The sequence below is a fragment of the Leucoraja erinacea genome, chromosome 32 (genome assembly GCF_028641065.1).
Source record: "Leucoraja erinacea ecotype New England chromosome 32, Leri_hhj_1, whole genome shotgun sequence".
In the NCBI taxonomy this organism is placed as follows: domain Eukaryota; kingdom Metazoa; phylum Chordata; class Chondrichthyes; order Rajiformes; family Rajidae; genus Leucoraja; species Leucoraja erinaceus.
Window position 1 is genome coordinate 23,589,178 of NC_073408.1, and position 26,799 is coordinate 23,615,976.

General features: G+C 47.9%; 1 protein-coding gene across 2 annotated transcripts in view; it reads left to right on the plus strand.

Annotated features, from left to right (window-relative positions):
• The window catches only part of kirrel3a (kirre like nephrin family adhesion molecule 3a), a 764,091-nt gene extending 742,165 nt beyond the window's left edge, over positions 1-21,926 (plus strand). For both annotated transcript variants that reach the window (XM_055660891.1, XM_055660892.1), the window contains 3 exons: positions 10,160-10,260; positions 13,949-14,035; positions 21,340-21,926. In XM_055660891.1, the coding sequence (XP_055516866.1) occupies positions 10,160-10,260; positions 13,949-14,035; positions 21,340-21,780 (629 nt within the window). In that variant the 3' untranslated portion in view covers positions 21,781-21,926. The remainder of the gene's footprint in view (positions 1-10,159; positions 10,261-13,948; positions 14,036-21,339) is intronic.
• Positions 21,927-26,799: the final 4,873 nt, after the last annotated feature.

Consider the following 26,799-nt stretch of genomic DNA (forward strand, 5'->3'; position numbering starts at 1 on the left):
AGGCAGAGTATTGGTTGAGAAAATCAAGGCAGCACGCTGTATTAAGTCATTCATAAGAATGTGCATTACAAGAAAGCATTTCTTGATGTAAAAGGTGGCTGTAGTCACTCTGCAAGCAGCATACCGTGGTTACCGATTACGGGTACACTACAAAGCTGTGCGTCAAGCTGTCATTTCGATCCAGAGATGGTACAAAGCATGCAAAATATTGCATTCCCAGTTTTTGCAATATCAGTCAATGAGGGATGCAACTATTACCATTCAAATTGCCTACAAGAGTATGGTGGTTAGGCAGTGGGTTAAGCAAAAGAGACCTACTGTAAAAGTGCAGTCAGTACTCCGTAGGAGTTGGTATAGGAAAGACTTAAAAAGACAAATAAAGGCACAACAGAAAAGGCTGAAACGATACAAAAGGCTTAAATGATATAGGAAAGACTTCCTCAAATGGAAAGATACAACAATTGTAGTGCAGTGTCACTACCGTGCTTATGAAGCAAGAAAACTAAGCAGAGCACAAATCAAAGCCAGTGTTGTAGTGAAAAGACAATATAGATCTTACTTGATGAAGAACCAGAGATGTGACTTAAGTGGACAAGTAGATGAACTACAGAAAAAGCTTAAACTATACAAAAAGCTTAAATGATATAGGAAAGCCAGTGTTGTATTGCAAAGACAATATAGATCCTACTTCTTGATAAAGAACCAGAAAGGTGACTTAAGAAGACGAGTAGATGAACAACAGAAAAGGCTTGAACGATGCAAGGAAAGATTGAATAAATGTGTGACAAAGAGTAGAAAGCTGCTAATAGAAAAGTCTAAAGAAGAGAGGCTTGTCGGTCAAGACAAAAGTATGCAGGGCCGATTGCGATTAGTACACTTCACTATAGTCCAGCATGGAGCCTCCTTCACTGAGCAATGGACAAAGGGTTATGCATTGCAGAATCTCACGAAACACCAAGAGCAGATAAGTAAGCAGAGAATGGGAATTGAACAACAGAGGAAGCTGTTAGAACACGAAAACTTGCAGCCATGGGTCAGATCCCACCTACAAAGAGGAAAACAAAACAAATACATGAACCAGAAAATTATAACTCATAAAGCAAGGGGTAATGTATTTGGTTTAAGTATAATACCATTGTGCAACTGTGTATTATTCAATGACGGGTAGGAAAAGAGCATATACCATACAGGTGAAATGGACTTGTAGGAGTGTAGAACTCCTACTTGTAGGGTAGGAGTGCGGTGTATGTAATAGAAATGGTATTACCTGCCTCCAAGTTAAAGGGGGAGGAGTGTTATGGATTACCTGCCTAATTAGCATATATAATTAGTGTCTTGTGATGTCTTGTGCAAGTACGCTAATGCACGGGGAGACTCAAGGTGGCGTCCTGCAGTAAAGAAGCTTGTAAGATTACTCCCATGTCCGAGCCTTATTCAAGTCTGTTCTAAGCATCTAAATACACAACAGGCAGCAACTCCACTGCTGTGGCACAGCACCACCCCTTTTGTGTAGCATTTCAGATCCAATAGAATATTATTTCTCTTTAAATGAAATTAAATGTTTACAGAAAAGTGTTTGATTCCTTGACATCTTGTTTTCAATCCATCTGAACTGCTACAAACTCTCCGTTGGTGCATTTCCTTTGCTCCAGGGAACATCATGAAAGCATTAAAGGGCCTGTCCCACGGCGATTTTTTCGGCGTCATATCAGTGTCGCCAAAAGATTTTGAACATTTCAAAATCCAGTGGCGACAAAAAAATGTTGCAATACTCGAAAAAACGTGTCATATGTCATCATGCCGCGGATATTTCAGTGACTTGATACATCAGTCAATGATGCCGGCAGTCACCGAAAATATCGCCAAGTGGGACAGGCCTTTTACTAATTTTTAAATGAGCAGGTCATATCAGATGGAAGACGGTGCAATGAAGCATCACTCACACTTTGATCGTTGCCTTGGTGAAGGTGACAGGCGATTAGAACTAATTATTGTTAATACAGCAACACCATTTTGTAATTCTAGTATCAGGGCAATTTAATATAGTTTGAGTTTTTTTAGTTTTTAGAGATACAGTGCAGAAACAGGCCCTCCGGCACACCGTGTCCACACCGACCAGCGATCCCCGTACACCAGCGCTATCCTACACACACTAGGGATTATTTACAATTTTTACTGAAGACAATTAAACTATTAACCTGTACATATTTGGAGTGTGGGAGGAAACCGGAGCTCCCGGAGAAAACCCACGCAAGTCACAGGAGAATGTACAAACTCCGTACAGACAGCACCCGTAGCCAGGGTCGAACACTGGTTCAATGGTGTAGTAAGGGAGCAACTCTACCACTGTGCCACTTGCTGCCCCTGGATTAGTAACCCAACTGGTTTCCTATAACAGAGACTTTGTGTGTGTCGAAGAAAGACAAAAAATGCTGGAGTAACTCAGCGGGACAGGCAACATCTCTGGAGATGTTTCGGGTCGAGACCCTTCTTCAGTCTGAAGAAGGATCTCGATCCGAAACATCTCCAGAGATGCTGCCTGTCCCACTGAGTTACTCCAGCATTTTGTGTCTATCTTCCATTTAAACCAGCTTGTGCAGTTCTTTCCTACACTTTGCATGTGTGTTATTGGAAACAAGGCTTCAAGGATGGAGAAGGACACTCAGACAATATAACATCTAAAGCACAAACATTTATTGGAGCAATATTAAAGCAACAATCAAGCAATAAAATAGCAACACAATAGCAATACAACTTCAGATAAATGATCAATAAAAACATAAAAACACAGCGGAAAATGACAAATAAACTCTCTCAACATCCTTCAGAATGAAGGTCATAACTTTAAAAGCCTGTGAAACAAGGAAGTGCATGTGCTGGTTTACAAAGCTGGGCACAAAGATCTGAAGTAACTTAGTGAGTCAGAACAGTCTGAAGAAGGGTGCCCACCTGAAACATCACCTATCCATCTTCTCCAATGATCCTGAAGATAGACTCAAAAAGCTGGAGTACCTCAGCAGGACAGGCAGCATCTCTGAAGATAAGGAATGGGTGGCGTTTCGGGTCAAGACCCTTCTTCAGACCCTTCACCAGTGATGCTGCCTGACATGCTAAGTTTAGAGGTACAGCGTGGAATGAGGGCCTTCAGCCCACTGAGTCTGGGCCAACCAGCGATCAGACGTACACTAGTTCTGCCTTATACACTAGAGACAATTTACAGAAGCCAATTAACCTACAAATCTGTGCGTCTTTGGGTTATAGGAGGAAACCAGAGCACCCAGAGAAAACCCACACAGTCACAGGGAGAACAAACAAACTCCATGGAGACAATAGCCATAGACAGGACTGAACTCGGGCCTCTGGTGCTGTAATGTAATGCAGCAACTCTACCACTGCACCTGCACAGTGTTACTCCACCACTTTGTGTCTATCTTTGGGGACCAGCATCTGCAGTTCCTTGTTTCTATGGTGCTGTCTGTACGGTGTTTGTATGTTCTCCCTGTCACCGCCTGCGTTTTCTCCAGATTCTTTGGTTTCCTTCCACACCCGCTGCTCGATGCGGACCTGGTGCTCCGCTTTCCCCAAACACTCCAAAGTTGTGCTGATTTTTAGGTTAATTAGCTTCTGCAAATCGTCTCTCGTGTGTATTATTGAACTGGAATACAGGTGATCATCGGTCGGCGCGGACTTGTTGGGCCGAAGAGCCTGTTACCGCGCTGTATCTCTAAAAATATCAGGTGCCGAGCTGGTGTCGAATTTCCGTGAGAAGGTAAATGTTTGTCTCAGTGTCCTTGCAGGTCGCCTCATTATCTAGTCGTTCTTTGCAGCTGCCTCAAGCATTTTCCCAAACATCTAATTGTTTTTCGAAGCGAGCCCGCTTGCTTGACAAGCAATGCTATTCATTTAGCTAACAAATCCATTTCAGCTGACACAGTCTGTTTAACCCTTAAGCCCCTGTCCCACTTATGTGTCCTTGGCATGCTATTTACGCGACCTCGTTTGCCTGCTTCTGCTGCTGTTGGAGGTGAGATGTTGCATCGCGCCAGGGTCTTGGGCCTGTCCCACTCTGGCTGTCAGTTATGCGACAGGCCGGTGGCGCGCAAAGATTTTGTTTGCTACAACATTTCGGAGCGCCGCGCGATGCCGCGCAAAACTCCATACCCCTCCGCGCTTCACAGTGGGACCGGCCACGTGATGCCCGTGCGCCTCAACGCGATGACGAGGTAGCATAATTTGTGTGCCAAGGACACGTAAGTGGGACAGGGCCTTTACATTACACCACTGTAATCAATTGCCTCTTGAAGATGAGGAGATACATCTTGGGTCATAAGCTGGAAATAAACCAGTAATAATAGAAACCTGAGGGGCAACTTATTTACACAAAGATGGCGGATGAATGGATCGAGCTGCCGTAGGAGATACAATCGCAACATTTGAGGCAGGATCGCAACATTTAAGAAATATTTATACAACGCTGAGGTGGCCATCTTTGGAAGGAGATGTCAGGATTGTTGTGGAGACGGAGACAATGTGGATTATGAAATGTAAAACCAGGGTCACACCGTTCAAGCCAGTTTAAGATAAATTGAGGTAAAGGTAATAAGATGTTCTACTTCACATGACAAATAATAAAAACAATCAGATTTAGGGCGGCATAGTGATGCAGTGGTAGATTTGCTGCATTACAGCGCCAGAGAGCCGGGTTGGAACCCTACTATGTGCTGTTTGTACAGAGTTTGTACGTTCTTCCCATGACCGCGTGGGTTTTCTCCGGATTCTCCGGTTTCCCCCTACAAGGACGAGCAGGTTTGTACGTCAATTGGCTTCATTTTTTTAAATTGTAAGGCATCCCTATTGTGTAGTATCCTGCTAGTGTGCAGGGTGATCACTGGTCGGCATGTACTCGACCAGTGATCAGCTGAAGTTAGCTGAAGGGCCTGTTTCTGTGCTGTATCTCTAAAGTCTAAAGTCCCATGAGTAAGATGAAGCACTGAAGCTTGGGACGACTTATCATGCAGTTGATGTGCAGTGGTTGGTGGAATGTAGAGAAGTGGGACCTCTGGATTCCTCTGTGAGAATGAGGACCCGAACCAGGCTTTGGCTTGTATTAGAAGGAACTGCAGATGCTGGTTTAAACCGAAGATATACACAAAAAGTTGCAGTAACTCAGAGGGACAGGCGACTTTATGGGTCGAGACCTTTCTTCAGTCTGGTGATGTTTTGGGTCGAGACCCTTCTTCAGTCTGAAGAAGGGTCTCAACCCGAAACATCACCCATTCCTTCTCTCCAGAGATGCTGCCTGTCTTGCTGAGTTACTCCAGCTTTTTGTGTCTATCTTGGCTCGTATTAAGTGGCCAGGCTCTTACACTGGAGATATGAACACATCGTAAATGAGCACAGATTAGACAACTGAGTGCTTTTCGAATGTGTGGCATGGTTGCGTACATCCTTACAACGCCGGAGACACAGTTTCGATCCTGACTTCGGGTGCGGTCTGTATGGAGTGTGTACGTTCTCCTCGTGACCCGCGTGGGTTTTCTCCGAGATCTTCGCTTTCCTCCCATACTCCAAAGACGTACAGGTTTGTAGGTTAATTGGCTTGGTATAATTGTAAAATTGTCCGCAGTGTGTGTAGGGTAGTGTTAATGTGTGGGGAGCGCTGGTCGGTCCAGACTTGGTGGGCTGGAGGGCCTGTTTCCACGCTGTATCTCTAAACTTCACATTGGATTTGTATTAGTTCCAAGCAATTTAGAATTGAATTTAGAGTGTCAGCAAAACATTTCCCCATTGACTCCGAACACTTTTTATTAATTATTGTTTCATGATATGTCACCAAAGTCTGCATTGAGTGCACATTCCTAGTTTCCCCTGAGAAGTTGGTGTTGATCTGGTTCTTGAGCTGCTGTAGTCCTTCTAGTGAAGGGACTCACAAGTTGTTGTTTGATGGCAAGTACCAGAATTTAGACTCAGCGGCAATGAGGATTGGCTATCTGGAAATGTGTAGGAAGGAACTGCAGATGCTGGTTTACACCAAAGATAGACACAAAAAGCTGGAGTAACTCAGCAGGTCAGACAGCATCTCTGGAGAAAAGGAATAGGTGACATTTCGGGTCGAGACCCTTCTTCAGACTGAGATTCAGGGGAAAGGGAAACGAGAGATATAGACAGTGATGTAGAGAGATATGGAACAAATGAATGAAAGATATGCAAAAAAGTAACAACGACAAAGGAAACAGGTCATTGTTAGCTGTGGTCAGGTGGAAAATGGGTTTCAGACAATGAGACTGAACAATGAATGAGTGACCTTGTTGTCACATGTGACAAGGCACAGTGAAATTATTTGCTTGTATTCCCAAGGTATGCAAATAGTCACCACTTAAAGGGCACTGACAAAGTTGCAAAGCATCCCGCGCCAGGTCAACCTTTGTTCTACCCCTCCCCCCCTCCCCCCCCAAAGATGACATTGAAGTTGGTACAACAACTTGGGTGGGGGGGGGGGGGGGGGATGGAGGAGAGAGGGGGAAAGCAGGGGTTACTTGAAGTTAGAGAAATCATAGTCATACTCCTGGGATGTAAGCTGCCCAAGCGAAATATAACATGCTGTTCCTACAATTTGCATCTGGCCTCACTCTGACAATGGAGGAGGCCCATGACAGAAAGATCAGTGTGGGAATAGGAAGGGGAATTAAAGTATTTGGCAACTAGGAGATCAGGTAGGTCCAGGCGGACTGAGAATATTCCTTCAGGAGGTTCCTCCACCAGTTTTAAACTTACAGGATAGTTTGGGAGGACACGAGGAATTGCAGATGGCAGAATCTTGAGCAAAACACAAAGTGCTGGAGGATTTCAGTAGATCAGGCAGCATCTGTGGAGGAAATAGATAATAGACAGGTCGGGATCCTTCGTTGAACTAATTAATTTGGGGGGGGGGGGGGGGCGGGAAAAGAGGTGGAAGCAGGATAAAGCCTGGCAAGTAATAGGTGGATGCAGATGGGGGTGGGGGGAATTAATTGGCATTTGGGTGCAGTAAGTGACAAAGCTAGAGATGAAAATGTGTCAGAAGAATGTTAGATGAGGAGAGAAATGTAACCATAGAGAGAGATATAGGTGCAAGGGGACAGGAGGGTGGGTTGGAGAGGGGAGGGATAGTGGTAGAAATGGCCACAGGAAGGAGAAGGCGAAGCATAGTGTGTGATTTGGAGTTGTACCTGAAGATATTTTGAGTTTGAATTTGAGTTCAGTCTATTGTCACGTGTACTGAGATACAGTGAAAAGCTTTTGTTGAGTGCTAACCAGACAAAGCATGCTTACCATCGAGCCATTCACAGTGTACACATACATGATGAAGGGAATGGCATGAGTAATGCTTCGTGCAAGATTAAGTCTAGTAAAATCCAATCAAAGATAGTGCGAGGGTCTCCAATGGGGTAGATGGTAGCTCAGGGCTGCTCTCGAGTTTTTGGTAGGATGGTTCAGTTGCCTGATAAAATGGCTGGGAAGAAACTGTTCCTGAATCTGGAGATGTACCTTTTCACCCTTCTATTGTACCTCTTGCCTGATGGGATAATAATAATAATAATAATAACTTTATTTGTTAAGCACCTTAAAAACAACCAAAGCTGACCAAAGTGCTGTACAGAAAAAAGAAAACAAGCAAGACATCATAAAACAGGCAGAACAACAGAACATACAACTAACACGAGGCGCATAAATTACATACAAAAATCCAAACAATAAATTAAAAAACATAAAACACAAGTACAAACAACGCAGCAAAACCAAGCAAATAAAGTTAATAAACAATTCGACACCTCACTGGTCTACAAAGGCCATGGAGAATAGATATGTCAATAGGGGAGAAAAGGGAGTGGCCGGGGTGAGACTGGTCTTTAATTATGCTGCTGGCCTTGCCGAGGCAGCGTGAGGTGTAGATGGAGTCAATAGAAGGGAGGTTGGTTTGTGTGATGGACTGGGCTGCATCGCAGTTTGCTGCAATTTGGATGGATGGAGCTGTTCCCAAACCAAGCTGTGATGCATCTTGATAAAATGCTTTCTGTGGCACATCTGTAGAAGTTGGTGAGAGTTGTAGGGGACATTCTTGGTCGTTGCTTCAATATGGGATTCACTGGGATCACTGTGTAATTAACCCTGTCCCTATTCACTGGGGGGGGGGGCGTCAGTCTGTGTGTGACCCTGTCCCTATTCACTGAAAATAGGGACATGGTCGCGAGGAGTGGGAACATTTGTATGTGTCTGGTGTTTTGTGGAGAGGTGTCAAACGAGGTCAGCGCACTGTTCCTCAGCAGTTCTTTCAACTTTTTCTACCTATTCCCCGGGCTTGTTCTGCCCTGGCTGCCTCCATGCATCACTGTTGCTTCCACAGCTCCAACATCAGTTCAGGAGCCAGCCGCATCTTGTCCATTAAAGCACCATGCCTTGGGAATGCAAGAACCATTAGCACGACTATCCACTAACAGCGTGCGGTCGTTAAAGTTGATTTCCTTCAGGAGCATTTTAAGACAAATTTTACTAAACACTCCATTAGCATTGGAGCATAGATTCAGACAATACTCCACTCATTTGCAAACAGCCGACATGAAAATTAGATTGCCCAGAGAATTCCAGCTAAAAGTCACAATCAAAGTAAATTCAGTCAATCTGTACTTAAACTCCATTTGAAATGTGCACTAATTGTGTGGAGTGCAGGGCATGAGAATATGTGTAAAGATACACTGAGCCACAGCTGACTGTGTCAAATGGCAATAAAGGTTCCATTGAGCATTGATAAAAGGTCTGTCAGTAAATATGAAGTGTGCTTGTGAATCTGCATGTTCATTAAATTACTGTCCTGCTAATTAGCAGGCACTAAAGCAATGTGCAGCACCAGCCAAAGTGTCTAGTTCAAAGATACCGCGCGGGAACAGGCCCTTCTTCATTAGCATGGGTGTCAGGGGTTGTGGGGAGAAGGCAGGAGAATGAGGTTAGGAGGGAGGGTGATTGAATGGCAGAGTAGACCTGGCCGAATTCTGCTCCTATCACTTATGACCTTATGACCTTCGGCCGACCAACAATCAAACTACCCTGACACGCTGACCCTACCCTTCCCCGTAGGGACAATTCATTATTTTTACCGATGCCAAACGAACCTACAGACCTGTACGTCTTTGGGATATGGGGGGAAACCAGAGCACCCAGAGAATAGCCGCTGGGAGGAGTCAGAATAAAATGAGGCAGAACGAGATAGATGAATCGCCGCCAGTATTAGGGTGGCACAGTGATGCAACGGGTAGAGCCGTAGCCTGCACAGCCCCTGGGAGCCGGACGCAACACTGACTTTGTGCACTGTCTGCGTGGAGTTTGCACGTCCTCCCTGTGACCGCGTGAGTTCCCTCCTTTTTAAAAAATATTATTAACAAACAGTCTTTATTCAATTATACACAAATACAGAGTCGTAACAAAATGAAGACTGCCAACCCCTCCGCAGTGACCAGTGTTCACGGATGGTCTCCACAGTCCCCATTGACACCATGTGTTCCCTCTCCAGGGATTCACTGGCACGTACGTAGGCCCGGAAGAGGGGCAGGCAGTCGACTCGGGCAGAACCCTCGATTGCCCGCTGCCTGGACCCGCAAATGGCCAACTTGCGCCCAGGAACAAAATGATAAGGAGACCCCCCCCCTCCACCACACCCATCCACCACCCCCCTCCCCCCTACATACCAGGTGACCAAAGATCAGGAGAGTAGGGCTAGAGTGCAGCCAAAACGTCAGGAGCGGTCCTTTCAGATACCGTGAGATCCATCCGGGTGCTCCGGTTTCCTCCCACATCCCAGAGACATTTTGCAGGTTAATTATCCTCCTTAAGTTGACTCTTGTGTGTACAGAGTGGATGCAAAATTGGGGCATTTAAAACTAGCTTGAACAGCTGGTCGATGGTCGGTGTGGATGTGATGGGCTGAAGAGCCTGTTTCTATGCTGTATCTTTCAATAAACCAAGTATATAGATTATGTAATGGGCAGGCAGGGCAGGGAGCTCCTGACAAGGTGATGAAGACAGGTTTGCCCAGACAACAGCGCACCCTGCAGACCCACTGTGACGTCCATGGATGTATAGGGTGAGGTGAGGGGTGCTTGACTTTCATGCTGCCACTCTTTTGCAGATGTTAAGGGTGACGTTTCTGCCAAGAATGAGATCCGTGTGGAGATCGTCCACAATGGGGCCCAGCAGCCAGGAGAGCAGGCAGCGATCCAAAACGTGATGGTGAGTCCGGGATCGCTCTCTCCGCGCGCGCAGTGTCTCCGATCCAGTCCCAATCCAGTCTTCACTCTCTAACCCAGTCACAATCCTTGCTGAATGGTAGATGGTGCGTTGTGGTCCAGGCACCATGATCCCCATGGACCCAGTGTCTGGGCATCACCCACATAAGCAGTTCTCTGTGAGGCCGACGGTCTTGGTGGTACAGACTGGGCCAGACCACTCATCTTTGGTTCCTGCAGTGTAATGCACAAGATGCTCACAAGAAAATAGGGACAGCAGTAGGCCCTGCATCCTCAACACCGCACCATCAATCCATGTGATCATTGCTCATCTGTCCCAAGCTCCAAATGCCTCTTAGAATCATAGAGTCATAGAGTGAGAGATACATTGTGGAAACAGGCCCTTCGGCCCAACTTGCCCACACCGGCCAACATGTCCCTGCTACACTAGTCCCACCTGTCCATGTTTGGTCCATATCCCTCCAAACCTGTCCTATCCATGTACCTGTCTAACTGTTTCTTAAATGTTGGGATAGTCCGAGTCTCAACTACCTCCTCTGGCAGCTTGTTCAATACAACCACCACTCTTTGTGTGAAAAAGTTACCCCTCAGATTCCTATTACATTTTCCCCTTCACCTTAAACCTATGACCTCTGGTCCCCGATTCCCCAACTCTGGTCAAGAGACTCTGTGCATCTACTCGATCTATTCCTCTCATGATTTTGTATACCTCTATAAGATCACCCCTCATCCACCTGCCCTCCAAGGAATAGAGTCCCAGCCTACTCAACCTCTCCCTATAGCTCACACCCTCTAGTCCTTGCAACATCCTCGCAAATCCACCTCAAAAACATTGATCTCTCAAAAAATTATCTCTAAATACCTACAGTAATTTATCCTCCAGGACAGGAATTTCCAGGGATTCCACCCATTACAAGTCAAAATTCTCCAGCATCTTTGGTTTATGTGACAGTCCCCTTGTCTTTTATCTCTGCCACCCCTTTCAATAGACGACCTCTAATGGGAACGTCTCAATATTATAGATAAAGAGACAAAGTGCTGGAGTAACTGAGCGGGTCAAGCAGAATCTCTGGAGAACATGGATAGATGACGTTTCAAGTCAGGATCCTTCTTTACAATGGTCCCAACCAGAAACATCACCTGTCCATGTTATCCAGAAATGGTGCCTGACCCATTGGATTACTCCAGCACTTTGTGGTTTATTTCGTAAACCAGCATCATGTGATTGGAGCAGAATTAGGCCATTTGGCCCATCAGGTCTACGCCAATCAATCATGGCTAATCTATCTCTTCCTTCTAACCGCATTCTCCTGCCTTCTCCCCATAACCCTTGACACCCATGCTAATCAAGAATCTATCTATCTCTTTCCTTGTGTTCAACATCTCAATATTGAGTCTGAAGAACCGCCCCAACTCAAAGCGTCGTCTGTCCACTCCATCCATAGATGCTGACTGACTCGCACTGGGCAAGTTCCTCCAGCACTTTATGTTTTGCTCAAGGTTCCAGCATCTGCAGTTCCTTGTGGCTCCATCCCAATATCTACCCTGTCATTTCCCCGTCAGGATGGTATAGGTTTCAATAAGATTATCCCTCATTCTTATAAACTCCGAAGAAAATGTCTAACCTTTTCTGCTATTCACAATAGGCCTACTCTTCATCCCAGAAATTATTTAAATTGCCTGCCTTTAATTTTGGAATATCCTTTCTTAATTGAGGGGATCAACACTGTCATTATCATACGCAATAATAAAGTGACTTCATAGTTCATAATAAGTTTATTATCCAAGTATTCACATACAAGCAATTTGCCATGGTGCTCCGCCCGCAAGTGGCAACATGACATATTAACAATTAAGAATGACACATAAAACATTAAACATTAAAAATAAAACATTATCGATTAAACATGTGAATTAAATAAAATACCAGAGCAAAAGGAGGCTGCAGATTTTGGGTTATTGAGTAGAGCTACTGCTCGTGGACATTTTTTTTTTAATGTCTGGCTGTGGCAGCTTTGACAGTTTGGAGTCGCCTTCCAGAGGGAAGTGATTCAAAGTCATGTGTGAGCTCACATCCCAGCTTGCACACTTACAGTAATAAATAATGTGTGTACACAGTCCCACAGCACACACTCAGTGTGGACACGGAGCCTTGGAATACTCACAGTGTGTGCTTAGTTACATATAGTCACAGGGAACTGCAGATGCTGGCAGATACTGCTGTAGTTGTGCTCACAATCCCATGGTGTGCAGTGGGAACATATACTATACAACAGTACAGCACAGGAACAGGCCCTTCAGCCCACAACGTCTATATCGAACACAATGCCAAGTTAAAATAATCTCCACTACCTGCATGTGATCCCTATCCCTCCATTCCCTGCACATCCATGTCCATATCCTAAAAGCCTCATAAAGGGCCTGTCCCGCTAACGCAACTTTTCAGCAACTGTCTTCGACCTTCAAGCTCGAGAACATTCGCCTGAAAAACCTCGAGCTGGATCGACCGTCAGCGATGAAACCGCGAGCTGGATCGACCGTCAACACACACACACACACACACACACACACACACACACACACACACACACACACACACACACACACACACACACACACACACACACACACACACACACACAAACAAACACACACAAACACACACACACACAAACACACACACACACACACACACACACACACACACACACAAACACATCGCAAAGGTGGGGGCCAGGGAAAGCGGGGGAGCGCTGTCTGGAATTCACACCCGCGATGAACAGAAAGGTAAAAGACGGCTGGCAAAATGTACGGTAAGTCCTTTAGAGAGTGCGAAGAGGAGGGGGGGGGGGGGGGAAAGAAGGGGAGAGAGGGGAAGAGAAGGGGAGAGAAGGGGAGGGAAGGGAAGAAGGGGGGGGAGAAGGAGTGGAGACACTTTTAAGAAGCCAGCCAACATAACACAGTTTAGCGGGCATTTAACATTACCTTAGTTGTGAAAAATCCAATAAGCCATTTAAAATGCCCGGTCAGCAAAGGAGATTGACTACGGCTGCCCTCGACTGCCTACCGACAATATTCCACTGCACTACGAGTTCAAAAGAACCATGCCGACCAATTTTTACTCATGCTTGGTATCGAATATGCCAGCAATAATATCCACGTCATTGTTTCCTTCAGGAAATGAGCCCAGTCGGCTCTGAGATAACTAACCTATCGGGGCAATGTTTTCCTAGAAATTGTCACGAGTCACGATGCCCATGTCCTCCCTCGCCAGCATAAACATCTATTGCTGCTGCATAAATGAGAGCTCCTCGCTGCAGCAAGTAACATGCACTACACACGGCAGCACAGTGGCGCACCAGTAGAGTTGCTGCCTTACTGCGCCAGAGACCCGAGTTCCATCCTGACTATGGAGGCTGTCTGTTTGGAGTTTCCTCTGGGTTCCACATCCCAAAGACGTGCGGGTTTGTAGGTTAATTGTCCACTGCAACTTGCCCTTGGTATGTAGGGAGTGGGCGAGACTGTGAGTGGGTCATGAGTGGTCGGCGTGGACTCGGTGGGCCAACCTGGATCTTTCAATGATTCAATGATTGAACAAAGTGTTGGGGTGTGTCTGTATTGAGGGGGTTTGCAGACAGGGAATGAAAGCGTCGTTTGTCTCTTGTTTACAGATTAACAGGGGGGAATTCGAGCAGGACCCTGTGTTGAAGCAGCTGGAAGTCCTCAAGGAAGAAGAGAAGGAATATCAGCATATCAAGGTTCAACCATTCTACATTCTTGTTTCCCAGTTGTCTGTGTGTGTTTGGTTCCCCATGTTATTTTATTGTGAATTCCATTGGGGTCCATTGGACCTCAGCCTCAGGCACAGGGAAGGGGTGAAGGGTAGGGATTGGCATCTCTCCAGGGAGAGAATCATAAGTTCGTGTGTTCGTGTGATGGGAGTAAAATTAGGCCATTCGGCCCATCAAATCTGCTCCATCATTAAATTGTGGCTGATCCATCTCTCCCTCCTAACCCCATTCTCTTGCCTTCTCCCCATAACCTCTGACACCCGTACTAATCAAGAATCTATCTATCTCTGCCTTAAATATGAAATCATGAAACATGCCGTAATCGGCAGAGGTTGAGGGGAGAATGGGTCAGGGGGTAGACACAAAAAGCTGGAGTAATTCAGCGGGACAGACAGCATCTCTGGAGTAAAGGAATTGGTGAAGTTTCGGGTCGAGACCCTTCTTCAGACTGAGAGTCTCAACCCAAAACGTCACCTATTCCTTTTCTTCAGTGATGCTGCCTGTCCCGCTGAATTACTCCAGCATTTTGCGTCTATCTTCGGGGTAAACCTGCATTTGCAGTTCCTTCCTACACATACTGGATTAGGGGGTGTCAGCTACAAGGAGAGGTTGGACAGACTTTGGATTGTTTTCTCTGCAATGTCGAGGGCTGAGGGGAGACCTGACAGAAGTATACAATATTCTGAGAGGCATAGACAGGGTAAACAGACAGAAACATTTTCCCAGGGTGGAAATGTCCACCACTAGAGGGCATTGCGTTAAGATGAGAGAGACAACATTTAAAGCAGGAGTGCGGGGCAAGTTCTTCACACAGAGTGATATTTTTAGTTTAGTTTAGAGATACAACACGGAAGCCAGCGATCCCCACACATTAACACTATTCTACACACATTAGGGACAATTTACACTTGATACCAAGCCAATTAGCCTGCAAAAGCTGTATGTCTTTGGAGTGTGGGAGGTATCCAAAAATCCCGGAGAAAACCTATGCAGGTCAGGGGGAAAACGTACAAACTCCTTACAGACAGCACCCGTAGTCAGGATCGAGCCTTTAGAAGGATGAGAGGGGATCTTATTGAAATATATGGGTGAGTCCAGAACCAGGGGCCACAGTCTTACAATAAGGGGAGGCCATTTAAGACTGAGGTAAGAAAAAACTTTTTCACCCAAAGAGTTGTGAATTTGTGGAATTCCCCGCCACAGAGGGCAGTGGAGGCCAAATCACTGGATGGATTTAAGAGAGAGTTAGATAAAGCTCTAGGGGCTAGTGGAGTCAAGGGATATAGGGAGAAGGCAGGCATGGGTTATTGATTGTGAACGATCAGCCATGATCGCAATGAATGGCGGTGCTGGCTCGAAGGGCCGAATGGCTACCTCCTGCACCTATTGTCGATCGTCTATTGTCTATTGAACCCGGGTGTCTGATGCTGAAAGTCAGCAACTCTACCGCTGCACCACCGTGCCACAGATGGGAACCTGGAACGTGTTGCCAGGGTTGGCTGTGGAGGTAGATGCGATAGTGGCATTTAAGAGGCTTTTGAATAGGAACATGGATATGCAGGAAATAGAAGGATATGGATCACGTGCAGGCAGAGTTTAGCTTGTCATCATTGTGGGCAGAAAGACTGTTGTGAAGGAGTCGAACATTCAACACATTGAGTCCATGCCTCGAATGGAGCCCTCTCTCAGTCCAGGCACAGAAAGAGACATTAAGCTAGAACGGGTGTAGGGATTTCCCAGGATGTTGCCAGGGCTCGAGGGCCAGAGCTTTTGGGAAAGATTGAGCTGGCTGAGACTTTGTTCCTTGGAGTATGAGAGGTGATCTTATAGAGGTGTATAAAATGATGGGGGGGATAAATAGGGTGAATGCAATTTTGTTTTTCCCCTGGATAAGGAAATCCAGCACTGGAGGGCATGAGTTGAAGGTGAGAGTGGAAAGATTTAATAGGAGCAGCTTTTTCACACAGAGGTGGTGGGTGTATGGAACGAGCTGCCAGAGGAGGTGACGCAGGGACTACAACAAAATTTAAAAAGCATTTGGACAAGTACATGCATAGGAAAGGATAGGAGGGATATAGGCCAAACATGTGCAGACGGGACTAGTTTAAATAGAGCATTTTGGTTCACATGAATGGGATGGGCAGAATAGCCTGTTTCTGTGCTGTGTGACTCTTATAGTCCAGAGGCAGCAACAAAACAATGGGAAGATAATCTGTTCTATTGACATGACCAGAAGCCAGAAGAATATCAGTTTGTGTGAGATTAAAAGTCGGGTGAAAGCCAAGCAGCGGCAGGGTGGGACAGTTGTGTTAGCCGGTAGAGCTGCTGCCTCACAGCGCCAGGAACCCGGGTTCAATTCTGACTACAGGTGTTCAGTTCTTGGCATCATGTTATAGGAAAGATGGTGTCAAGCTGGAAAGAGTGCAAAGATATACGAAGATATGGCCAGGTCCAGAGGGTGTGAGCTATAGGGAGAGTTTGAGTAGGCTGGGGCTCTATTCCATGGAGCGTAAAAGGATGAGGTGTGATCTTATAGATGTGTATAAAATCATGAGAGGAATAGGTCGGGTAGATGCACAGAGTATCTTGCCCAGAGTTGGGGAGTCAAGGACAAGAGGACATACTGTAGGTTTAAGGTGAAGGGGGAAAGATGTAATGGGAGTTTGAGGGGTGAGATGGGGGTGTATCGAACAAGCTGCCACAGGAGGTAGTTGAGGCTGGGACTATCCCAATATTTAAGAAACAGTTAGACAGGTACATGGATATAACAGGATTGGAGGGATATGGACCAAACATGGCCAGATGGCTAGTGTAGCTGGGACATGTTGGCTGGTGTGGGCAGGTTGGGCAAGGAGCCTGTTTCCACACTGTATCACTCTAAGACTATGCTAACATTACTCAGGAAGTCAGATAGCTTCTGTGAAGAGAGAAAAATATTAATATTTCAGGTCGATGACCCCACACCAGTACTGGGGAGAGTTAGAAATCAAACATGCTTTGAGAGAGGAGAAAGGGTGTAGATTAGGATGGAATGGTTGTGTTAGGGTGGGGGAGACTGGGATACACTATTGGTGGCTGAGATGGTGATGAATGAAGGCTTGTCAATGATCACTGATCTGGCTGGAGGAGAAGTAATTGGAGATGAATGAGAACAAGAGGAGCATGGTCAATTATCTGTGTAGCAAGGAACTGCAGATGCTGGTTTACACCGAAGATAGACGCAAAATGCTGGCGTGACTCAGCGGGACAGGCAGCATCCCTGGGCAGAAGGAACGGGTGTCATTTCGGGTCCAGTCTGAAGAAGGATCTCAACCCGAAACAACATCCATTCCTTCTATCCAGAGATGCTGCCTGTCCCATTGAGTTACTCCAGGATTGTGTGCCAAGGTCAATGATCTAGTCATCCCACCATTGCAGTTGGAGGCATCCACTCTCACACAGCATGTCTGTTTCATAGAACATAGAGCAATACCACACGGGAATGGCATGGTGGTGCAGCGGTAGAGTTGCTGCCTCACAGCGCCAGAGACTCGGGTTCGATCCTGACTACGGGTGCTGTCTGTATGGAGTTTGTATGTTCTCCCTGTGACATCGTGGGCTTTCTCTGGGTGATCTGGTGTCCTCCCACACTCCAAAGACGTACAGGTTTGTATGTTAATTGGCTTTGGTAAAAATTGTAACTTGTCCCTAGTGTGTAGGATAAGGCTAGTGTTCCCTTGTAGGTGATTGCTTGTTGGCATGGACTCTGTGGGCCGAAGGGCCTGATTCTGTGCTGTAACACCAAACTCTGAACAGGCCTTTCGGCCCAAAATATCTATGCCGAATATAAGTTAATCTCCTCTGCCTGCACATGGTCCAAATCCCCCTCACCCCCATTTGCTGCCTATCCATGTGCCTATCCAAAAGCCTTTTAAACACCACCATCATATGTCTGCCTCCACCACCAACCTTGGCAGCGAGCTTCAGGCACTCTCTGTGTAAAAACCTGCCTCACACATCTCCTTTAAACTTTGCCCTTCTCACCTTAAAGCCATGCCCTCTATTATTTGATGTCTCCACTCTGAGAAAAAGGTTCTGACTCTCTACCCTGTCTATGCCTCTCATAATTTCATATACTTCCATTGGGTCTCCACTAAACCTCTGGTATTCCAGAGAAAACAATACAAGTCATTCTAATCTCTCCCTGGAGCTAATACCTTCCAATAAGGCATTTTCCGGTGTGAATCTCTGCGGCATTCTTTCCAAATTCTCCACATTCTTCCTGTATTGGAGCGACGAGAACTGTACACAGTACCATAAGTTACTACGCCAATTGCACTGGAGATGTACTTTGCTTGTTGTGACGCTCTTTGAGATGATTTGAGCTATAGAGCTGTTGAACATCACAACTGAACCAGCATCTTTTTATCCGGAATTCGCCATGTAAGGTTTTATGTTCATTCTTCGCCTCAGCAGGAGCCATAGGTATATAACCCAGGCAGGGACTATGAAAACCCGGAAGCGGGAATCTTGCTGAATTTTGCAAGATCCGTCTATTGAGGCCAAATGGAGGAAGACATAAAAGAACATTCCTCCTTAGTGTAGCGAGAATGCACCCTTCGCCACTGTATGCCTCGTTCACTGTTGATTGAACCTGGATGCAAGCAACTCAATAGTTAGTGTTCTATCAATCCATATTGTCATTAAATACTTTGTGATCACATATTCATTCTGTGTTGTCATTGATTTTGCATGATAATACACCAGTGCTAGATGCGGTTTGGTAAAACTATCACCGGATACTTTGATTTGATTGTACCTTTGTGATTAACGTATACCACCACCAAAGTGTATCACCTTGGACTTGTGCATGCCGTATATGCATATCCACACACCCTTTAATGCACAGAATGCACCTGGTGTCCATTGGCAGTTGATACCATGACTGAACACTTGATAACTCATGCTAATCCCATCTGCCTCCGTAACTAGAGATGGTATTAGTAAATTACCCATCTTTGGGCAATAGCATCAGTTTGGAAATGACTGAAGATTTACAGATAAGAGGTTTTAGTGGAGCAAAGCTGTCCATCATTGTGACTTTGATTGTTTCAGCTAAAAATAGCAGAGGTCTAATTTTTTTTTGTCTCAGATCTGATCCCAGACCAATAAATGGATGATTGTATCCCAATAATCAATAGTTTCAGTTGGTATCAACTTAATTTAAATTTAACTGGACGGGTGAGAACCAATTCCTCAAATATAGCTATGTGGCTGATAAGGCTAATTTAGTAAAATACAGTATGTTCAATATCATCCAGATTGGCCATGCTACTTATTTGTTAGCTCTGTGCAGTCGAAGCACTGATTGTAGTGATTTGGTAAATAATCTGGAAACTGGAGTTAGCCCATTTTGCAACGCTCCTGAGTGTATCGTTGCCTCATCCAGTTAAATTTCAAATATCTTCAACCCTGTGAGCGGAAATGATCACATGGAAGTTATTCAGAAATGTCTATACTGCACGTGCGGGTTGAGGCTGTTGACAATGATCAGTCCACATCCCATTCTTGTGAGCCTTGTCTTGAAAGGCAACTCCAACCATACCTGTGTGCAGTATAAACTAATCATCGATGTGGTTCCATACCTTTATCCGAATGAGAGGACTTATGCAACCCGACCCAGGCACTTGTGTATGATTTTGCACTTCTGCTCCTGGGAGGTAGAGGAGCTCGAGTACGAGGTTGGTGCATCTTCCAGGAAGGCCGTTCTGAGCTATGGACTAAAAAAGACCTTTGTCCTGGTTGTACGGCCTTCAAGCTTTCACCAGCTTCAGTTCATCGTGGTTTGCTGGTACGGATGTGATGCGCACTCACCGTGTACCTTGAGTTTAGTTTATTGTCATGTGTTTAGTTTTAGTTTAGAGATATAGTATGGTAACAGTCCCTTCTGACCAACCAGTCCGCACAGACCAGCGATTCCCGCATATTAACACTATCCTACACACACTAGGAACAATTTTTATATTTGCCAAGCCAATTTACCTACATACGGATCTCGGAGAAAACCCACACATTCACGGGGAGAACGTTCAAACTCTGTACAGATTGGGATCGAACCCGGGTCTGCGGTGCCACAACTCTACCGCAGCGCCATCGTGCCGCAACCTGTGTATCGAGGTACAGGGAGATGTTTGAGCCATACTCATGTGGCAGGGTAGTCTCGCTGGTCATGATGGGCATGCACCCTGGATGAGGCATCCCATTGCATTTTAGGGTGGGCTGAACCTGCGGTTCCCAAATGCTGGATACTCGACTGTGGTAGTGGGGACTGCGTTCCTGCTCTGGGGCCGCACGGTGGCACGGCGGTGGAGTTGCTGCTTTACGGCGCCAGAGACCCGGGTTCGATCCTGACTACAGGTGCTGGCTGTACTTTCTCCCCGTTACCTGGTTGGGTTTTCTCAGAGATCTGGAGTCACAGATGTGTCCCCATGGGAGTCTACAGGGATCTATGGGTGTCAGGGGTTATGGGGAGAAGGCAGGAGAATGGGGTTAGGAGGGAGAGTAGATCAGCCATGATTGAATGGCGGAATAGATTTGATGGGCCGATTGGCTTAATTCTGCTCCTAAAACTTATGATCTTATGATCTTTGGTTTCCTCCCACACTCCAAAGTCGTGCAGGTTTGTAGGTTAATTGGCTTGGTATAAATGTAATAATTGTCCCTAGTGTGTGTAGGGTAGTGTTCTTCTTCTGTTGTATGTCTTTTAGACCTGCAGGTCCATTGAGGCGAGCCAGGCCAACGTGTCATCGTCCAGGCCAATCAGACTTCGTTCACCATTCGGTGGCCGGTGTTTGGGGCAACTGGTGACGATGTGCTCCACTGTCTGTGTTGGGTCCCCACACTCGCAGGAGGCGCTGTCCACAAGGCCCCACCTCTTCATCGCTACTCCATAGCGTCCGATGCCTGTCCTCAAGCGGTTGAGGGTTGTCCACTGCTTTCAGGGCAGGTCCTGGCCAGGGACGTCCGTGGGGTCATTGATGTACTGGTATAGCCTAGATGGTTCCGCTGACTTCCACTGGTCTCTCCATATTGTCTTGACCCAGGTGGCCTTAGAAGTGTCATCCGGTGTTTTGCAGAGCAGCTCTTGGGCTTGCGTGGCAAAGGGGTGTTGGTAGTGTTGATGTGCGGGGATCGCTGGTTGTGGGCCAAAAGGCCAGTTTCCGCGTTGTATCTCTGAACTAAACTAAACTAAACCCTACCTTTCCTACCTGAACCAGTGCTTTGCCTTGCAGGATCCCACCAACGGCTACTACAGCGTCCACACCTTCCCCGAGCTGCGTGCAGCCGGTGGGAGCGGCACGGCGGCGTGCCCGCCCGACCAGCGCCCGCCCGCCAAGCAGCGTGTGCCCACGGGCATGTCCTTCTCCACCCTGTACACGCAGCTGAGCGCGGCCAACCGCATGTACGAGTACGGGCAGCGCTTTGTGTTGGGCAACGGCAGCAGCTCCATCGAGCTGTGCGAGCGGGAGTACCAGCGAGGCTCCATGAGTGACAGCAACTCCTTCCTGGACAACCAGTGCAACAGCAGCATCAGCAGCACCAGCAAGCAGGACAGCTCCGTCCAGTTCGACGAGGCCAGCAAGGCGTCCGCCTCCTCCCACTACTCCCACTCCTCCTCCCAGAACTCAGACTTAACTCGCCCACTGCAAAGGAGAATGCAGACCCACGTCTAGCGACCCCCTGCCAAAAAAAACACGCTTCCCCGCCCTCCTCCCCACCCCCACCTCACACCTCCACATGGCTGTGGTTTCCGGCCCTGGAGATGGGGTCTCAAGGTGGGATCATCCCAGGTCATGTTCTTCCAGGCCACTCTCCTCCCCCCCCCCTCCCACAACTCCACTGCCACACCTCTCTGGACCAACGGCCCTCCCCCTTCCATTGACAAACCCCCCCCCCCCCCCCCTCCGCTCCGCAAGGAGCCCCCGACCCTCACTAACCACAGCCTCTGCTCCTCCTCCATCAATGGTCTGGACCCATCGCTGACGGGATGGAGGTATTACCGTCAGCCACAGATCATTCCTCAGCATCTCGAAGCATGGTGGAGAACGGCAAACCAAACTGCTCCAGAACTTTTCACAAAGAAACGGCAGATGCTGGTTTATACCGAAGATAGACACAGACATTCTGGGGTTGGGCGTGGACACCAAGTGGCTGCAGTAACACAGCAATATCTCCAGAGAACGTGGGTGGGTCGGCGTTTGAAGGAGGGTCCCGACCCAAAAAGGCCGCCCATCTTTTCTCCCCAGAGATGCCGCCTGACCCGTTGAGTTACTCCAGCACTTTGTGTCTAGGTCCTTCTCCAGAACTTCCTTCTCCAAGTGAAAGCAGACAACGTGTTGGGTCAAACGACAACCCAGAGCCACACACTGGTCATGAAACACCCCACGAAGCTGCTGCCCCCACCCAGGAGTGGTCCGTGCCTGGGCATCTGGGCAGGAGACCCTTCCGTCATCTGTGCGCAGTGGGCCGATCTTCACCTTCTGAGCCGAGCTGCCAACTTTGTGGCCTCAACACTGACAGACTGAAGAACGTTCGGCCAGTAACTGTGGGTGACGTTGTGTTTGTTCGGCTGTGCAGCCTCCGTGTGTGAAGAGTGAGCGGGTCCTGGACGCACGGTCTGACCTCCGCAGCCTGAGGCTCGACCCCTGTGAATCCTCGATGGGCTTCAGTGTTTTCATGGTCTTCCGACCCTCGAGTGTGGAGTCCTGCACTGAATGGCCAGCCATAGCTGTCTCCCATCCCTCTGTTGTTCCCCATGCTATGCCCCATCCCAGCTCCCTCCCCCCGCACAGTGACTAAGGAGAGGTCCACACGGACACACATGTCTGCTCCCCCTCACGGCGGCGTGACATGTGGAACAGGCACTGCAGCACTCGGTCACAGCTAGTCATATATCAGCCCAGTAACACAGGGACCCCCGCACCCCTGACCCCTCCATGCCCAGTTACTGACCCCTGACCCCCTGACACCTCCATGCCCAGTTACTGACCCCTGACCCCTCCATGCCCAGTTACTGACCCATGACCCGTCTATGCCCAGTTACTGACCCATGACCCCTCTATGCCCAGTTACTGACCCCTGACTCCTCCGCGCCCAGTTACTGACCCCTGACCCCCCACACTCAGACCCTTGTGACCCTGATCCCTTCCACACAAATCCTCACACACAATCTCTCTATCTCTCTCTCTCACACTAACACAGTCTCACACATACAAACCCACACATGTACATTCTCACACACACCCACTCACACGCACTCTCCCAGTTACTGACCACACACACCATGCACACACACTCCTCCCTCACATACTACAAACCCTCACACACTCTCACACATTGTGACCTGATCCCTTCCACACTCCTCACACACAATCACCTATCTCTCTCTCTCTCACACACACACACACTCTCTCACACACACTCACTCTCACACACACACTCACACACACATCCTCACACACACACACACACACACTCTCCCTCACACACACACACACACTCTCACACATTCTCACACTCTCACACACACACTCACACACCCTCACTATCTCACACACTCACACACACACTCACACTCCTCACACACTCTCTCACACACACACTCACGCTCTCTCTCACTCACACTCACACTCTCTCTCACACACACTCACAGACCACTGACCCTTCCACTCAGCCACTGCCTGCTGTGGCTCCAGGATAAACTGTCAACAAACACTCAGACTCAGACACTGACTCCTTCAAACCCTGGTTCCCCAACCCTCAAAACACCAACCCCGATTACCCCGGTCCCACCAGAGAAAACATTGACCCCTGTGACCCCCCAGCCCCTTCCACCCACAGATACAGACCCGTACAAACCTCTGTACACACTCTGCGTTGGTCCCTTGACCGGGAGCATTTGTGGACAGGCACCACCCCTGCCCCTCGCACCCTGGTCCTCTCCAACACTGGGCCCTGACCCCTGTGAGATGTAGACTGAGTCTGTGGGCTCTGCATTCTCTTTCCGCTCAACTCTTCCCTGGTCTCCTCTAACTCCACACCCACGGGGCTCTGACACAGAGCGCTCACACTGACTCCCCCGCTGTCCATTCCAATCCTCTGTGCACCCCATCTCCTTTGAAAGTCAAAGTCTAGATACTGCTGGAACGACAAATGGCGAACCCCTGTCACAGGCGGGAATCGTAGAGGTGACAGGCGGGATGTTGGCCACACGAGGTTTGAAAAGTGTACAAAAGATGTAAATATCATTTTTAATCTCATTGCCAGTGTTTCACGGAGTTTAGAGTCTTGTTCTCAGCCGCCTGCCCCCACAGCAAGTTGTTTGTTTGCCGTCGCTGCTTGGTGGGCCCATGGTACATGTCCAGTGCAGCACCACTGGTCTGGCACACCACCCCCTCATCTCCACACTGCTCCCCGAACCTGTCAGTAGATTAGGTACCGCAATGCCAATGTTCACACACAACACACAGTGCTCTTTGCTGACGACACCTTGCTCACAATCATTGCTGCCGTCATTTTAAATAGAATTGTTCATTTTTGAGAGAGAATATTGCCAGTGCACACTGTGGATGGTCCCAGAGTACACTGGATGGTGCCAGTGCTTTTCCCAGGTAGTGCCAGTGCACTGGACAGAGCCAGTGCTCTCTGCAGACAGTGCCAGCATATACTGTGGATGGTCCCAGTGTACACTGTGCAGGATGCCACTGCTGTCTGTGTGATGCCAGTGGACACTCACTGGGCAAGTGGCTGGACTGTGCGTCCTGAGGCCCAGTCTCGGGGCCAGCCCTGTACAGTACCAGCAGCCACGGCTCTCGTTGACCATTGTCCATCAGGGATGTTCAATGCAACAGTGCCACCCACACCTGCGTCACTTCAAGGGACAGTGTTCACCCCTCTCCCCATTGACCCACTCCGCTCACCACTCCCCCAACCTGACCCCTCCCCCTCCCCCACCCTGACCGTTCACCCCACACTGACCCCTCACCCCTTGCCCCCATCCCCCATCCTGACCCCTCCCCTACCCTGACCCCCTCCCCCACATTGACCCCCTCCCCCCCCCCCCCCCCTCACCCCTCCCCCACCCTGACCTCTCCCCCACCCTGACCCCCCCCCTCCCTGACGCCAGGCCACACTCCCAGTCCCCTCAAATTCCTCCACCAACAGAAATAATTAATTTCCCCCCCAAAGTGAAATCCATTTGTCTGTTTCTCCACCTCCCCCTCCTGTTCCACCCACGCCCCTCCCACCCTAACCCTGACCCTGTCCCCCTGCATCTGTCCCTGACCCTGACAACACTGGTTCAGTGTCCCCACACTTCCACCAGTTGCCCTCTCATTGCTGTCCACACCACCAAACCAACGTGCCCACACTGGCTGCAACCTGACCCAACAGTTCAGAGGTGCAGCGCAGAAACAGGCCCTTCGGCCCACTGAGTCCATGCTGACCATCGATCACTCCTTCACACCAGTTCTATATTACCCCCACTCTCCCATCCCTACCAAACCCGCACACAATATTGTGTAACGGGGGCAGACTGCCAACATTGTACACAAAGATAAAACTTGTGCAGAAAGCCTGTCCCTCTTGCTCCCACCACTAAGCCCATCAGTTCCAGACACCTCACTTGCAACACTAAAACCTCGGCCTGCACTCCAGGCCTGAAATCTCACACAAAAGATTCCCAATTGTATAAAGTTAATAAATTACTCACATGAAATATAAAAAAAAAACAGAGGGAATGCAATAAGGTTTTCACAACACTAATCCAAATGGAAAGGGGTTAATATTCATATGGATATTTTAAGGTGAGAGGGGAAACGTTTAAAGGGGAGGTGCGGGGCAAGTTTTTTACATTAAGGGTGATGTCCCTGGAACGTGCTGCCGGATATGGAGGTGGAGAAGAAGGGTCTCGAGACCCGAAACGCCACCCATTCCTTCTCTCCAGAGATGCTGCCTGTCCCGCTGAGTTACTCCAGCATTTTGTGTCTATCGTTAGAGGTGGAGGCAGACACTATAGTGGCATTTAATAGACTTTTGAATAGGCATATGGATGTGGATATGGGTATGTGCCGATAGATAAGTGGTGGTCTTGGCATCATGTTCTGCACAGACATCGCGGGCCGAAGGGCCTGTCCTGCTGCTGTACTGTTCTATGTTCTATGTTCCATTAAATCGACTGTTGACCAGATTAAATATCAGCTTGTGGGAGCGTGTTGTTAACAAGCTGATGTTTATTTCTGTTTTGAACACACGATGGGTGGCACAGTGGCGCAGCGGTAGAGTTACTGCCTTACAGCGCCAGAGACCCTGGTTTTAGCCTGACTACGGGTGCTTGTATGTGTGTAGTTTGTAAGTTTTTCCCCATGACCAAGTGGGTTCTCTCCGAGATCTTCGCTTTCCCCCCACACTCCAAAGACGTACAAGTTTGTAGGTTAATTGGCTTGCTGTAAATGTGAAATTGACCATGGTGTGTGTTGGATTGTGTTAATGCGCAGGGATCGCTGGTTGGTGCGGATCAGGTGGTCCTGTTTCCGCACTGTATCTCTAAACTGAACTGACCTATTGCGCACTTCAACGGTATATCATTGGCCGTACAATGTTTGGAGAGATTTGACACTAAGAGTAGGGCACTTAATAAATAGTTAGAACTGTCCTCTTTTGAACATAGAACAGTACAGCACAGGAACAGGCCA